The sequence below is a fragment of the Notothenia coriiceps genome, unplaced genomic scaffold (assembly GCF_000735185.1).
Source record: "Notothenia coriiceps isolate Sejong01 unplaced genomic scaffold, NC01 NC01_scaffold00009850, whole genome shotgun sequence".
In the NCBI taxonomy this organism is placed as follows: domain Eukaryota; kingdom Metazoa; phylum Chordata; class Actinopteri; order Perciformes; family Nototheniidae; genus Notothenia; species Notothenia coriiceps.
In genome coordinates this window covers 2725-19903 of record NW_011342551.1, presented here as the reverse complement: position 1 = coordinate 19903, position 17179 = coordinate 2725, and the positions used below count along the sequence as shown (strand labels likewise).

Genomic DNA, 17179 nt, shown 5'->3' with positions numbered 1-17179 from the left:
AAGACTGCAGTGAAGAGAAGTCACAAAACAACGGCTGTTTTAGGATGTGGTATTGAATCCTAAGGACTAGCTACTCATTTTCAGCATGGAGAGATATTTGAATTTACTCCTGACTTTATGCACACTGCATCTTGCTTTACATTTTAGCCCAGCTGTGAGTGCATCCAGGACGCCATGGACAACTGCTGATGAAAGGTGCAGTATTCCTCCCTTTAATATTATCTGACATTCACTTGATTACATCTTGGTAGTGGTTTAATATATTCCATTGATATAAGAGGAGGAACTGAGATAATAAAAGTGCTTTTGGGGTGACAGTTTGGCTGCGGCAAGGAGTGCCAGAGCTGTCAACAAACCAAATCCCATCAACTGTAAACTCGGGAGATGGTCATCCTGGACTCCATGTAACTCCTGCACAGAACAAAAGGTAATGTTGTTTTCTCAATACATTAATTAATAAGTCATGAAAAAATATTGTATAAAAATTGGTATTACATATTATGAGTGGCTTGTGCAATACCTGGCAATAGTGAAGCTTAAACTCTAGTGTTGACACAGTTTTCTGCTTGGTAGCTCAGATCAGTAATATTTGGATGAGATGATCAATGGGTCCAAAGGGTGAAATTATTATCCTAAAACAGCACATCTGCTCTAATAAGGTCAATAAAAGTCGGCCTTAATTTTACAATGCTGCTCCAAAATTTGAAGCTGCCAGAACCCATTGTACATTAAAGTTGCAACTATGAGTCGATCCGCGGAAAAAAAACATTTGCAAACTCATTTTATTGCAATACATTTGTTACTTGAATGCATTTTTGCTGATTCAGACAAGAAGATTACTACCTCTTATGTCTGTCAATTAGTGCATATAAGAAAGCTACTACCAACAGCCAGTATGGTTAGCTTAGCATAAAGACTGGAAACAGAGATAAAACAGATATCCTTATATGTCTAAACAAAATCTGTCTACCAGCACCAATTCCTGTACGGAATAAACATATCAACCCATTTTAATGCAAGTAACCATTTTTTGCCATTGAAACATGGCAAACATGTAGTTTTCAGCATCCAAAATATGAGGATTTCCTGCTTTCTCTGTTTAATATCATATTGGTTTTAGACTGACATAACAAGACACTGAATGACATCATCTTGCTTTGAGAAACTGGAACGGACACATTTAAATTTGTTATGACATTTTATAGACCAAACGATTGAGTAATCTAGAAAATATTTTTTCAGATTGATCAGTAAAGTAACAAAAACCTTATACCAAATATTTTATATAGCTACTTATAGGTAATGTACAAATAATGGGATTTTTTTTTGAATATATATGTTTTTAAAGGCAACAGTATGAACAAAATGTCATGCCTTAAAATGTGGCATTCTTCTGTGTTTATGCATAGTGTATGTCTGTACACCAATGATGGTACAGTATATAAAGGAATGAACATGGGGGATTTTGATGCTAACTAATGTGTGGCTCTGTTTTAGGTCCGTTTCAGACACATAGAGAAGCCCTCTCAGTTTGGTGGCACCGAGTGCTTTGAGACACTATGGGACAAGTTGGCATGTCCCACAGTGACAACTCAGTGTATGTTGACAGATTACTGCGGAGACAGCTTCACCTGCAACGAAACAGGCCAGTCCCTCCAACGCAACATATTATTGTTAAGAAGAAGATGCTTTTTATGTTTGCGTGTGCATCCAGTATAAGTAAATCTGTGTTTCTGTGTATTCAGGGCGCTGCATCAGCCAGTCCCTTCGCTGCAATGGAGAGTTGGACTGCGAGGGCTTTTCTGACGAAGACGACTGTGAAGAAATCAGGCGGAGAGATGACAAATGTTCAACCTTTCTACCCATCCCTGGGGCTGAACGTGGCACTCAGGGGTAAATAATGCATATAATGGTGTTATTATTCTCTTTAGATTGTATATCAAAAAGGAAGAACATTTATTTAAAGCATTGCAAATGACTTACTGTAACAAATTATAAGAACATACAGCATCAGGATAAATACATCGTCAACACAATATCTTCCTCTCTCAAATTGCTGAAAAACATCCTAGATCTACATAGTTAGAATTACGCCAATATTCATACAAATGTGTCCCATTTAAACTTCAATCTTGGAGAGCTATTCTATTTGGCGAGAGTTGAAGGTGTGTTTTTGGGTCTTACTTCCCACAGATACATTTTTTTCTCAGTTTGTAATACTTCAAATGCAAGGGCCTTCACCCGTGGGCCATCTTCATTGGAATATCTAATTTGACATTAGAAAGTAATCTAACACACATGTATTTCAATTAAAATCTTGGACATATCACTTTACTGACTGATTTAAATTACTTCTTTGTCTACAGCTACAACAGCTTGACTGGAGGCTTTGTGGATCATGTACTTGACCCAAAGTACTTTGGTGGAAAGTGTGAATATGTCTATAATGGTGAATGGAGGAAGTTCCTTTATGATGCATTCTGTGAGAACCTGCACTACAATGAAGACGAGAAGAACTACAGGAAACCTTACAACTACCATACTTACCATTTTGTGGTATTGTAATGTTGTTACTTTTTTGGGGTGTCTTTAATAAATGAACAAATTAACTAAGACATTTTGATTTTGACAAGATGGTTGTATCGATTTCAGGCTCAAGCTATGTCAGAGGGTTCTCATGAATACTATGAAGATATGACGAGCGTCCTGGAAGCAAGAAAAACTATGAGTTCCTCCAACGCTGGATTCACAGTTAGGGTCTATTATGTGGAAGTTGGACTGACTGCAAGTCAAGAATCTGAGTTTCTCAAAAACATAACGCAACATAAAAGCCAGGTATGATCTGTTGACCCAAAGGTTAAAAAGCTCTAGTCTACATGAAGTGCAATTAACTATTTTGTTTATTTCAAATATATACTATCATTGTGAAATGTTTGAAATCAGGGTTGGCGGATTTCTCAAAGCATTAGCCATTTTGAAAAAATGCTTGTTGGCTTTCTTGGCAAAAGTTAGACAAGAAGATTGATTCCTCTCATGCCTTTCCACTGCTACACAGTGGAAGCTACTGCCAGTAGCAAGTAAGCTTAGCAGGCTAAAGACTTGAAACAGAGGGAAACCTAGTCTAGCCTAGTCGTGTCCAAGATGTACATATTCTGCCTACCAGCTTGTTTTTTTAAGGACTGAAATCGAATAAGTATTCAATTGTGAACTGGTAATTGGATTTGTTTTGCTTTAGAGTCATAGCTCGATGTTTCCCCCCAGTCTGAATGCTGGGTTAAATATCACAATATTGATCTCTCTTCTCATCCTACTGTATTATCCACAAGTGTCAAAAGACAGCACATTTTTTGGGGTGTATAAATAATATAAAGTTTATAACTACTAATTCTAGCTCTGAAAAGGAAAAGTCTATAAAAAACGTTTTTCTTTGTCGTCAGGACCTAGGGTTCATCAGGCTTTTCTCCAAAGTGCAAACAGCCCACTTTAAAATGAGAAGTAATGAGTTGATGCTTCATGAAGATTTCTACATTTCACTCATGGAGCTGCCGGAGCAGTATGACTTTGGGATGTACTCCCGCTTCTTCAGCACATTTGGCACCCACTATGTCACAGAGGGAACTATGGGAGGAACCCTTGAATACATTGTTGTCGTCAACAAAACGTCCATGGCCAGCTCAAGTACTGTCAGCCCCACAGTTTTTTAATCAATGTCAATTGATAGGAAAGGTACCGTGAAGTAACCTTTATTAAATACTCTTTACTTACTCTTACAGATATTGATGGAAATCAAGCTGGGCGATGCTTTGGTGGCTCTATTGGTGTAAGTTATCCTATCGACGGCTCTAATTCAGTAGACTTCAAAGTGGGTGGGAAAGGATGCAAAAAAACGGGAACATTCAGTGCAGGTAAGTCATCAATTTTTTTTATTTTGAAATGTTTCTATCGACATCTGATATGAAAGATTGTTTTAGTAGAGTGTTATCAAAGCTTTTATTTCTCTCCTCTTTTGAATTGTAGACAAGGACTCAGGTTCTGCTGTAATTGAGGACATTGTTACTCTGGTGAAGGGGGGAAATACCTACAGCAGCAGTGGCCTGTTGGCTATCAGGAACCCTGACACCTACAGGAACTGGGGAGCATCCCTTAAATACAACCCAACACTCATCGAATACGAGGTCACCTGAAATATCATTTTAGATAACACTATGTTACAGAACATACATAGTGAATCTATTTGTTCATGATCTCACACTGCTTTTGTGCGTATGCTGTCGTGGTCATATGCATTTTAGTAACTTTTCTACTCTTCCTATCTCTGTCCGTTCATAGACCATGCCAATTTATGAGCTTGTGCGCCTCAGCACGGCTGCCGAACATTCAGGTACGAGACTGGCCAACTTGGAGAGGGGCTTGGATGAGTATCTGCAACAGTTCGACTCGTGCCGCTGCGCCCCATGTAGGCACAATGGCATTCCTGTCCTCAGCGGTACTTCCTGTGTTTGCATCTGTAAGCCCGGCTACCAGGGAGAGGCCTGTGAAGAAACTCTCAGAGGGGGTGAGAAGTTTTTCATGAGTAAATACAGCAGAGAAAATCACATTACAGTCATTTGCTAAAGATAAAGCTTTTTCCTCCAGTTTACATTCTTTATGTTAAATTAAGCTAACTACTTCATGTGTCCAGGCCTGTTGACATTAACACTGTTAATTAAATGGGTGAGAGAGAGAAAGGCGTTTGACCATGCCACAACCTTCAGGGTTAAACAGTAGGCCAAGGCATAAGGCAATCCAATGCCCAGGCCCAACTGTACTGCAGAGAAAAACACGTTTCCAGCCGTTTTGGTCTTAATAGCGACTTTTGAAATGGAATGACAATTGTACGCAAAAGGAACATTTTATGTTCATTTTCAGTTTTAAATAATATTTAGGCCAGAAGTTTTACATAGTTATGGGAAATGCGTCAAGTGACAGGTGGGTGCCATCAAAGGTTGGTAGCCGCTTGGGAACTTTCCAGCTGCGTCACTTGGGCATGCATCAGTTCCACCGATCTATTTTATCATGCAATATTTCACTCTCAGGGCAAATAAAGAGGCTTCCAACGGGATGAGAAATGTTTGTAGACCATTTGATAAATAAACTGGTGCAGCTAAAAAGAAAGAACAAAAAAAAGATCAGCGAGAGCCAGCTGCAATTGTACACTAAAAAGAGTTGTCTGACATTTGATTAAAAATGTTGACTTTTTCTAAATGTACCAACTAATAAATCATAATTTTTCAAACTATTACCGACATGTTTACATTCTGTATGTGTTCTTTTGTTAATCTTGGCTTTCAACCCCTTAATTTATCATCGAAAGATACCAGGACGGATGGGTCGTGGTCGTGCTGGGGGGCCTGGGCAGCATGTGCATCGGGGAGGAAGACTCGGACAAGGACCTGTGATAACCCTGCTCCTGATGGGGGCGGAGCAACCTGCAGAGGCTCCTCCTCTCAGACTCAGCACTGTTGAATTCACTCAGCGTGAAAATCTATGTTTTTTTTATAAATAAAACAGTTTTTTCACCCTGCTTATCTGTCTGAGCTTTGAATAAAAAGATGAAATGCATGCCTTTATCAGGACACAGACTATACTAATCTGTATATCAAGGTAGCAATGTTTTGCAGACTTTACCACGAGTGTGTAGATGCTTTGTATTCCAATCTTTAAATGCTTTGAATGTGAAGGTTGAATAAATCAAACAGGAGCTGAATGTAGGTCAGTGCTTCAGACTGATCTAGTTAAATGGTACAGTTATTCAGAAGTGACATGGTTTACTATTGTTTATGAAATATTCATTGAATATATCGCATTCAGGTCAAGTACGTTTTAAATCAAATATGATTAATTGTTTCACCTTGTAAGTCTAAAGACAAAGACATAGCAGACCAATCTAATATGTTCAAGGAGGGTTTAATAATTGTCCATGTCAATGTTGACGTCAGAGCAGATATTAATAGCATTCAGTAGACTCCTGCTGCAGTCCTCTGCAGGGCAGGCCTCCGTTACCAGGTGCTGGATTGTTACACTGACGGCTCCTAGTCATCGTTCTCCCACTGCAGGATGACCATGCACCCCAGCAGCTCCAGCTGCCGTCAATGGCTATATCTGTCAGGAAAGACCACATCATATTCCATATCAATATGTCAGGCTTTAGCAAAAAGAGAGAAAAAAATGTTGTTTGCGTGTTGTGTTGGATCTTGAGAGCTAACCTTTTCGCCTATTAGTGATCTCACAGCCCAGCCCAGAGTAGCCACCAGGACACACACAGTCACATCTGGTGCCTGTTGAAGGAGTAGGAGATATTTATTTCATTCTCATCATTATAACTAAACATCATTATCTCAACTGAAACATTGTCATATTCACGTTCCGCACTATTATCTTGTGTTAGGAAACAAAAACTCAAATAGGGAAGATTCATTGGTGAAATCAGCTTTCTTAGTCATCCTTTGAAGATAAAAAAGGTCACGTAATGTTCCTTTAAGTAAAAACAAAGGTCACCTCCAAAGACTGAAAACTCTTTGCATCATTTTGACCTCTCTTGCTAAACTATGCTGTATGTTGCTTTTTCTCATAGTTTCTGCCAAGAGTAAAGGAATCCACCAAAACAACTATTTGTATATCAAAACATTGATTTTTGAGGACAGCTTTGTTTTTCACGGGGAAATCCACATATCCCTTTAAGTATTGTGCCCAAAACTATACGTAAAATAACAAAACATAGCTCAGAAAAGAAAGTCAGAATTTGATAATGAGCTTTCAGTCTATAAGTTCTGGATATGGGATCTTATGATTTGCATAATATCAACATTAATATCCTTTGAGGTACCTTTCAAAACGGCCACTCCGTTGTTGTAGCAGGGAGCACATCGACACGGGCTGGCCTCTGCCAGGTACTCTGACAGCGCTCTCTTCAGGTTTCTTTTCAGCGTGGCATCCTGGGAGAAGTCTCTCGAAGTGACCAGCGCATACAGGGGCCGTGTCTAATGATTAACAAATGTCATTATGAAATTATTTAAAAAATAAATAAATAAAAAAGATAGAGCCCTAATAAAATCTGAAACTTGGCCATGTCTGAGGGAGGCAGCCTGTTTGTATTTGGCACAATTACTATTTGCCGTCTTTGCAGTTTGTCCTCAAATGTGTTATTGATCAGCCAATTTGTACTTTGCCTGTTTGTAATTGAGCAAATATTGGTAACACCAAAGATCAACTCTCTGCTGAATGTTCAGGCATCGATTAGTTAAGTACACATTGATGGGAGAATATTAGCATTTAGTTTATAGCATGTGTCATAATGTGAAAGAACACAAAATGAGACAAGGAAAGAAATTAGCGAAAAGGAAAAAGCAGAGAAACTCACCGTTGTGCGAAGAAAATCTGGGTTGAAACGCACGCCTTCACCCCACAGTCCCATCAGGTGCGAGGTGGGAAGTTTTTTAGACACCAAAGCAGTGATGGACTCACTACTTCCACCTCTTACAACAGCAACAAAGTCCTCCACCATGCGGCCATGCACTGTGTCCTCTGTGGAGAAACCGTAAGACCTCAAAGTTTTAGCATAAGTTCCTTTGTCTGATGAAGAACAGAACATATCCTGCAGGGACTTTGGTAAGAACGTGGTACCTCACCTCCCATCTCATCTAGCAGGCCATCACAGGATCCACTCTCGACTCCGACAGACACATAAACACCATTTATGTTGGCCCCGACCTTTAGGCCTGACTGTGTGCAGCGTTTGTAGTCTTCCAAAGAATATTCTAGAACAAACAAAGTAGTCAGGGAGTTTATATTTTAATCTCACGCAGCTAGACCATAATGAAATGGCCATTGTAACTATTTTAAATCTGTCTGCAACCTTTGACAGCCACCATATTCAAATTGACAGGGGATATTTGGAGCAGCACTAAACTGGTGTCCCTCTTATTTATCCAACAGGAAGTACTTTGTATACACTGAAGACAATTATCTAACTTTGCGTCCTTTATTTGTGGGGTGCCTCAGGGCTCAAATTTGGGATCCTTTTTTTTTGTGAAGCACTTTCTTTTTAACCTATAGATTTAATAAAAATGTAGATATATATTATTTAATCTATTACTACGGATCACCAGATCAGTGTTGAAGATGACGGGATGTAGAGGATGTCAATGCCATTGCCAAACCAAAGTATATGATCATGATAATTATCTTGTTTTGATATGCATTCTTGTGTTCATAGTACAATTAGAAACTCAGCATTCAAACGAAGCTTGATTTGACCGAGGCCTCATAAACTGATTACCTGATTTCTCAAGCTTCTCCTTATCCAGGATGATAGTGTGTGTGAAGTCTCCACCGAGGGCTGCCTCTGTGATGTAGTGGGTGCCATAGTCCCTATAGATCTGCCTGTATTCCCCATAAACATAGGTCTGCGGCAAAGAGCGTAGCCGCTGCAAGAACTCAGGGTGAAGCATTAAATCGTCTGACTTCAATATGTACTGGGCCAACTCCAGCACTACTTTGGTCCTCACAAAGCTGTTAGTCTGAGTGGAGAGAAAACATGAGGCAATTAATGGACACTTTAATGCTTTAAGGTTAAGATTGGAGTCTGAATTGACAGATAAAATAGATGATATGTGAGTATATATGATAAATCCTTAAAGTTATTTTTTTCAGTTATTGAGAAATCACTAGGTTTAACTGGGTTAATGCAACAAAAAAACACATAACTCACCTTGCCAGAAGCACGCCGGATCTTCCGTTCAGACTTGGTTTGTTTGTCACTGTTGTAGTTGAAGCCAAACTCAGCTACGCCTGGAATGGCAAAGCCAATGGAAATAGCGGTTTGGGTTGAGCGCTCCTTTATGGTGTGGTCCATGTACTCAGAGTATGAGCTAAAAGACTTGAAGTTGAAATCATAAGAGCCTTTTGTCTGTAAAAACATGGGAGGGAAAATGTCCTTAACATTTTGTAATAAGGAGGACCAAATTAATAAAACAAAAGTGGCTCCTTAATAAAAGATCATTCATATGTGTGATTGGCATCTGGTTTCACCTGATGAGTATACTGTTGTAAGTTGTAAGGCTTCCTGAATCTGACATCCTGGATGTAGTCTGGCAGGCAGCTGCCAGCGTAGTATCTGTTATCAAGCACCACTCCCTCCAGGTTACTGTTCAGGATGTTGATTCTGAAAGATAAGTAACAGCACCAGATTGTTGTGGGAAGAACATCATGTTTGAGGTATTCAAGTCCCCTGAAATAACTGACACTTATATTGTAGACTAATGGGAAAGTGACTAACCCTTTGGCGAGATTTTCGATTCCCCAGTACTCTTCGGCCTCCTGTCTGCAGGGCTTGGAAACTGTCTTACAGCCGGCTTCATCAGACATGTCCCCGCAGTCATCCTCCCCACTGCACTGCAGAGTTCTGGGAATACAGCGACCTGAAGGAGAGGACAGATGTGGATGGCAATTAGCAATTGTTAATTTCCCCCAAAAATAGAACTACAGGAGACCACTTTGCATTGTAATCACTACAGCAGCATTGCCAAATCGGGTCACGGGTTGTGGGGGGGGGGGGGCACACTTGCCCCTTCCTCACCTATACCTACTACCTACTTTTGGCATTCTAGGTCTGAACTACAGCCAGGCTTCCTGTGGATTCATAAAAAGTCTTAAACAACATTGAATTCACTTGTATACAAATAAGGCCTTAACTAGTGTTAGAAATTAAAATCAATGTTTTGATGGTATAATGTAGCTTAAACATACCGTCAGTTTAAACGCTCTTTTATACTGTTAAACCAGAAATTCTTGTGCACAAGCAGTTAAGCTTTTATTCTGAAAATCCTTCATCTACGGTTAGCATTTAGCATGTGGCTAATATAAGATTTCCTAAAAAGGTGAATTGAGTAGCGAAATGACATGGAGTGGTGCAAACCGAAACCTACGGATTTAACACTACAACTATAGATGTCGAGATACTACCATGCTGAATATTAAATGAAAGTACAGTTTATTTGAATACATTATTGTTTACAGACGAGAGTAGCATGTGACAACATCCGGAAATCAAACCAGCCGTGAAGTATTTTTTGTATGTTTTAGAGTATTGATTACAGCGTTTAGAATGTGTTACATGAAAAGTGATGAAAGAGAATATGAGGAGAAAAGGCGTGTTAAGCATATGTTGAAGGTGAAAAGTACCAATCCTCTGTTTAAATGCAACAACGGACATTAGAGGCGAGTCGAGCCGGCTGGCGGGGAGGAGCCAGCAGAGGATATATAACGGCACCGAACGGGGGATGGGATTTCTCTTCTTGCTCAGGAGAGCCAGATCACAGCTGTTTTCTGCCGGAACAATATTCTGTCTGTAACACTACCGCGCCTTTTTTTAATTAAAGTATCCCATTTGAATCTTTTCAGAGACTCCATTTAGTCTCATTTTAAAGCTTCTCTTCTGGACGCGAGAATAAAGAACATATTTAACACTAGTATCAAAACATCTGTCCAAAAATAAAGTCTTAAAAATGCTAATACACATATGCAATGCTTATTTGCCTTAAGATGTTGGAACAGTGCCTAAAGCGAGCCACTAAATAACTTACTTTAGCTTAGCATAAAGACAGAAGCAGTGTAATATTATATGTGGACTTTATGATATACCTATACAGTTTATGGATATACCTGTTTGTTTGCAGAGGAATCCCTCACACAAGGGAACATTGTCGCAGGTGTAGCGGTCCGGAACGGTACAGGCCTCCTCCTCCCTGCCGTAAAAATTGCACGGCTGCCCTCCAAACTGAGACGGCTGCTCCAGTTTAGCATAGCGATACTGGATGGGTGAGGGAGACAAACAAACACATAAACGGTCAGAGAAACACAGAGAACGGCTCCTAACAGCCCAATAAAGGTGCTGGAAGAGCTCGGAATCTGCTCCGGGGGACTATAACAGCCGAAATCTCATTAGAGGGCTGTTTTCACTTTGTCATGTCAAGGTTATTAATCCCCTTCCTTGTAAAGTGGATGAGATAGAGCACTGGAGTACATCCGCTGAGACCTTTGCTTCACAGAAAAACTGCCCAGAAGGGTCAAAATGTTGAATGCCTCACACTGCAAAATGATCTCTCAATACTAGCTCTTTGGGAATGATTTATTCACCATTCTCTAAACTGACTGTACCAAATCTTATCTCATTTACGGCGCATTACAATAGTTGGATCAACGTATCTGGCATGTAGCGGGATAATGGACATGTAGGCCTATTTAGTTTACTGCAGCAGACAAAACCTTACCTTTTTTTTGGTAAATCTTTTACATTTATTTGCTTTATTTTTAAGTTAAAGGTGGGGTAGGTAATTTTGGAGAAACCAGCTCGAGTGCGCTAGAATTTGAAAATACACAGCCGGAAAAAATCTGCCACTTCCTTACAGAGCCCCTCCTCCAACACACACGAACGCGCGCACCAATGAGGTATGGGCTCAGAACAGTCTCATAATACGCACATGCACACAGAAGGATTCACACTTGTATTTCCGGATCCACACTTGTGTTTTTCAATGCACACACAAATGTGTTCCGTTTCATATAGCCTACATGTAAATAAAATCCAAACGCAGAAAAAAGTTTTACATATGTATTTTTGATCCACACTTATTTGTTTTCCGTTTAAATCCCCTGAACCTGCAAACACAAACCGCTTTCTGTGCACGTATCGCTGTGCATTCGTGTGTGGGTTTTTTGAGACTCCCCTGACGCTCACCCGATTCGTATTTGTAATTTCTCTCATCTATAGCCAATCAGATGTCTCCTCCAGTCTAAGCCAATCACATGAGCGCGCCCCCACGAGGGTATGATTTCTTGCGTTCATGACACTTCATATACGCATTTTGCGCTGTCCGGTCAGCTCGCTAAACAGAGGGCGGAGCTTCAGGTGATCATGCAGAGCTGCGTGTCTCCGTCAGACTCAGCAGCTGATCTGATCTCTCTCTTGCGTCCGGTTACACTTCACTCGCGTTTATGTCCATATCGATCAGATCCAGCTCTCCTGATCGGCCTTTATAGAGAGCACCGATCAAACTATTAAGAGTGAATATCGGCCGATAATGACCGGCGGGGCTCCCCCCCGTTGACAGTTCACTTTCTAGCACTGGCTTCGTAGTGCACTGATCGATTAGGCTAAGCTAACCTGTAGCTGCTCCCTCCACACTCACAACAACTTCATACAGACATAAATAAAGCAGGCAGCTGTATTCAGGAAACACACATTTAAAACGGTTTTGCAAGCCGTTTTTGTGTACACACAAGCATTCATCGAAAGTGGCGCTGAACCTTAATAATATAAAGGCTTGTATTTGCGTGCATTTCCTGTTCGGAAAGTGGCAATAGAGAACCGCAGTGACGCGTCGTAAAACCCGGAAGTAAACTTCTTCCGGTTCCTTCGTGAAAAACCAATGCAAATTCTCCATAGGATTTTGGAAAATAGCTCGAAATAAGGTCTGTGGTTGAGTGCTGACCACAGCGCAAATGCGTATATGACGCTGTCATGATCAGCATAGATCATAACCTCAGAGGGCGCGAGCTCATGTGATCATGCAGAGCTGTGTGTTCTCCGTCAGACTCAGCAGCCTGAATCTGATCTCTCTCCGTCCGGTTACACCTTTCACTCGCGTGTTAATGTCCATATCGATCGATCAGCTCTCCTGATCGGCCCTTCATAGAGAGCACCGCGACAAAACATTAAGAGTGAAATATCGGCCGATAATGACCGGCGGGGCTCCCCCGGTTGACAGTTCACTGTCTGGCAACTGGCTTCTTAGTGCACTGATCGATTAGGCTAAGCTAACCTGTAGCTGCTCCTCCACAACTCACAACAACTTCATACAGACATAAATAAAGCAGGCAGCTGTATTCCAGGAAACACCACCTTTAAAACGGTTTTGCCAAGCCGTTTGTTGTGTACACACAAGCATTCATCGAAAGTGGCGCGAACCTTAATAATATTAAAGGCCTTGTATTGGCGTGCATTTCCTGTTCGGAAAGTGTGCAATGTTACTGAGAGTGGAGGTGTCCTGAGATTAGCGCCTGCAGGCAGGCTCCATGGACCTGTCAGCTCCGGACTGCGCAAAATGCGTACATGAAGCGCTACGTCATGAACGCAATAAATCTACCCTCGTGGGGGCGTGCTCATGTGATTGGCTTAGAATTGAGGAGACATCTGATTGGCTATAGATAGAAAAAATGATGATAGATGAGAGAAATTACAAGTACGAATCGGGTGACCGTCAGGGGAGTCTCAAAAAACCCACACACGAATGCACAGCGATCCATGCACAGAAAGCGGTTTGTGTTTGCAGGTTCAGAGGTTTTAAACGGAAAACAAATATGTGGATCAAAAATACACATTAAAAACTTTTTTCTGTATTTGGATTTTTTTTACATATGAAACGGAACACATTAGTGTGTGCATTGAAAAACACAAGTGTGGATCATTTTGCGGATCATGAAATACAAGTTTGAATCCTTCTGTGTGCATGTGTGTATTATGAGACTGTTCTGAGCCCATACATAAACTGTAAGAAACAAAAAATCTAACCTTCTTATAATCTTCAGACACAACTTCCCAGTCATTCATCATCTATTAGTGAATCATACAGCAAAGCCATCCATTAGCCCTCCCACTCATTCTGCTATTAATTCAACCATCCATTCAACGTATTAAACCACCAGATTCCACACATGAACCTCAGAGAGCGACGGATGTGAATCAGATAACAGAGTCAAGGAGATGACATGCCATTGTTTCTGTCTGGATGGTGTGCTGCAGAGATATGTGTGGAGTACATGTTGCACCAGGCACCGCGGCCCATAAGTCAGAGCGAGACCCGCCGCCGAGACTAAACAGTTTAGACTGCTTTATGATCACCAAACCCGCAAGGAAATATGAAAGAAGAGGAGTTATTGCCCTCATTACAGAGGGGGAAGGCGGCAGAGTTGGCGTTTGTGGAGGTGGGGAGTGGGGGGACTTTGATCTGCTAACAGATTCTTAAGATGACAAAAAAAAACAAAGACACACAAGGCCCTCTTAAAGCACTAATGGAGACGAAAATAAATGAAAGATATCAAATGTAAAGCAGCTGATACATGACTGTGTGTGTATAGTGCGGTTCATTGCTGGGGGGGGGGGTCTCATAATCCCACCCAGACGCTATAGTGTAGTCTCTGGGGGCCTCGATGATTCATCTAGTTGGCTGAAAACCAAGCAGCAAATATGGTTGTGATCACTGCTGAAATTCAATTAAACGTGTGTGTGTGCAAAAAAGTGCAAACATATACTCTTGGATACTCTCAGTGTGTGTCAGTGGAGAGTCGTGTGATGGGGAGTGATTCACTGAGAGGGAAGTTTACATTACATTACGCTGTGGTGTATACAGCGGCTGATAAAGAGAGAGCGAAGAGACAGTAGGAAGTAAGACGGATGGAACTGGGAGGGAACGTCCTGCATATTTCTGACCTGAGACCATTTACAAAATATACTTCATTCATGACAACTTGTACAGTTCGGCTAAACAGACAGTGCAGGCCTTCATCCTCAATTCTGAAAGAGTCCCGAAACAGTTAGTTAATCAACGTAAAATTAGCTGTCAATCATTTTAGTTTTATTTTAGTTAAATATATTGTGTTTAGGACTAACACTACCTATTTATCACCTTTTGTCAGAAAAATAACAACTCTCACCTTCAGAATTGGCCGTTGAGTTTTTTCTTAAACAATTCAGCCATTGTGTGTCTCATTATTTTAATTTCAAAATAGGCTGAATGAATCAAAATACGACTGCTCCTGTTCTTACCTGGTTTGCCTCAGGGTTGGAGCTGTTGTGGCAGGTGGTCATAGGTGAGGCAGTGAGGGGGTGTTGGCGGGCGGAGTAAGAGGTTGGCTGGATGAGAGGAGGAGTGTGTCCGAAGGCGTTGAGGCTCCTCTGCTGGGCCAACAGCTGCTGGTACGCCATGGGGTTGATGGGGTGAGGGAAGCTGAAGGAGGGACTGAGCAAGAGGGAAAAAGTTAGCATCTGGAAACAAATTATGGAGATTTTTCGACTGGTGGCTAATATTCAAAGAGTAATGACACAGTGTCAGACCTTGCAAACATGCTTTTTACTTTGTACTGCCCTAAATGCCATTTTACTTGTCTGAATGCCTGTTAAACCATACACTCAAGCACGTGCAATTCACTCTGCATCGGCCAATCGATTTGCTACTCCCTCACTGCGAGCGTGACGCAGGTGCTCTTCAACAAAAACATGCCTGTTTGCTATTCTGGCTGCAAAATGGTAGAAAGAGCTCCACACTGATATCAGGACAGCATGAAGTCTACACATCTTCTGCTGCAAAACTGAAAATCTAACAGTTTCAACTGCATCTTTGCTAATAAAAAGAAAACCTCTCTTCTGTACATAGCACATACATAGTTTGGCTTTAAGTGAAGCTAATGCAGAAGCACTTAATCTGGTTTACAGATAGGAAAGGTACCTGCAGGATTCTTGCTTTTGAGTTTGTTTCGTCATTGTTGAATGCACTTTTTGTAAATCCCTTTGGATAAAAGCATCAGCTAAATTAAATAATGTAATGTAAATGTGCATATATGCATGTTTGTCAGATGTGTATACACGTGCACCATATAACCACCTGATGCCTCCGACTGAGAGGTGCCCGTAGGAGCTGCTGGCGGCCGAGCTGGAGCGGGAGTTGTTGATGTACGCCACCAGGGAGTTGGGCGAGGTGCGGATCATCGTCTGCAGGTCGATGCTGGCGTCCGACAGCGGGGATATAGACAGCGCCCTCTTTCTGCTCAGCCGGGGGGTTAGCCGTGGGCTTGGGAAACGTGATACTGACAAAAGAAACGACAAGAGAACTTTAGCGATCTGGTCTGAAAGAATGATGGACCACTCGAACATAAATTAACTACTTGCTTACAAATAGATACATCCGGGGTGTCCATGGTAGTATAGTTTTGTTTGCATGGTAGTGGGTCGGTTTACTACACAGATGTGGAAACAATTTCTAGATATTGACAAGTAGTTTGGATCATAAAGTAAAATACTATATTGTTCAGTTCCAGATACCTGTGACTTAATGTTCTGCCTTTGTAGATACACTGTGATCTATAATGCACATGTGTAAATGATAAACTGAGGCATTATATTGTTGAAATTACACTTATTTTTCTCAAAGAATGTTTTGTAAAAAGATAGTTGATTTAATGTGAGCATTTGAACAATGTACTTGTTTGCACTAAAACAAAGGGAACAATTTGAAGTTGTGGTTATTTATAGGTTATTATGCTATGATTGTACTGGTCAGGCCAACTTGAGATCAAATTTGGCTGTATGTGGCCCGTGCCGTGAACTAACATTTGTTTGACACCCCTGAGATACATGATGTCCAAAAAGCATCAGAACAATATTTCAGACACTTTTGTCAGGGCTCACCGGCACCAGATTGGAGAACAAATAACCTCTGTAGGGTTAGGGTTAGCCTCAATAGAAACCAGCAGCTACCCTGGACCAGGTTGGAAGAAACATTCACCCCCATTGAAGTGGAGGTCATAGCCATGCTAAGCAACACTCTATCTCCTGCATCTCCCCCCAACACACTCACACACACACACTGCTCCCCTATTTAACATTCTTCTCCTCCTATGCATAATGAATCGCCTCCAATCATTCTCAGTAATTACCTTGATAGAAATCTCTTTCAGACTGCTGTACTTGGGCAAGTTAAATGGAGGCAATTTAAACAAATTGATCTCAGCATACCATTAAAAAAGAACAAGGCTGACTCACAAAGGTGGCGTTCACGACCTTCCGCTAGACCTGGCTGTGGCACTTCTTTTTTTATTCTCACAGAAAATGGAGGGAAAAGCTACTTTCCAATGAACTTTTGGAGATGGCTATTTATTTTTCCATTCATACTGATAGTCCATCATTCATGTGCATTTCTTTGTTTTACATTTCTGAGGCATATAGCTCCCACACAGACAGATGACTTGGAACCAACAGGTGCTGCTTGGCAGTGTGAGGGAAAGAAAGCAGGACCGGTGTGTGTCTTTGTGCTCACATTTAATTAGGTCTTACAGTGGACATCATCAGAGGCGCGAGAGGCAGGAA

General features: G+C 41.1%; 3 protein-coding genes across 3 annotated transcripts; 1 reads left to right on the top strand and 2 right to left on the bottom strand.

Annotated features, from left to right (window-relative positions):
- Positions 1 to 85: 85 nt before the first annotated feature.
- On the top strand, positions 86 to 5505 carry c8a (complement component 8, alpha polypeptide). The gene is made up of 11 exons (XM_010771328.1): positions 86 to 195; positions 319 to 427; positions 1498 to 1645; positions 1746 to 1893; positions 2367 to 2556; positions 2653 to 2835; positions 3438 to 3678; positions 3774 to 3905; positions 4018 to 4175; positions 4330 to 4555; positions 5354 to 5505. The coding sequence occupies exons 1-11, from the start codon at positions 86 to 88 to the stop codon at positions 5503 to 5505; spliced, it is 1797 nt and encodes a 598-aa protein (XP_010769630.1).
- A 425-nt stretch (positions 5506 to 5930) lies between these two features.
- c8b (complement component 8, beta polypeptide) lies at positions 5931 to 13648 on the bottom strand. Its single transcript, XM_010771333.1, has 11 exons — positions 13610 to 13648; positions 10702 to 10849; positions 9317 to 9458; positions 9070 to 9202; positions 8750 to 8947; positions 8318 to 8558; positions 7668 to 7796; positions 7400 to 7563; positions 6866 to 7019; positions 6246 to 6317; positions 5931 to 6141 (listed from the first exon to the last, which is right to left on the bottom strand). The coding sequence occupies exons 1-11, from the start codon at positions 13646 to 13648 to the stop codon at positions 5987 to 5989; spliced, it is 1575 nt and encodes a 524-aa protein (XP_010769635.1). The 3' UTR covers positions 5931 to 5986.
- Positions 13649 to 14605: 957 nt separating this feature from the next.
- On the bottom strand, positions 14606 to 16625 carry LOC104945625 (zinc finger protein GLI2-like). Its single transcript, XM_010771332.1, has 4 exons — positions 16571 to 16625; positions 15699 to 15939; positions 14864 to 15056; positions 14606 to 14611 (listed from the first exon to the last, which is right to left on the bottom strand). The coding sequence occupies exons 1-4, from the start codon at positions 16623 to 16625 to the stop codon at positions 14606 to 14608; spliced, it is 495 nt and encodes a 164-aa protein (XP_010769634.1).
- Between the last annotated feature and the right edge of the window lie 554 nt (positions 16626 to 17179).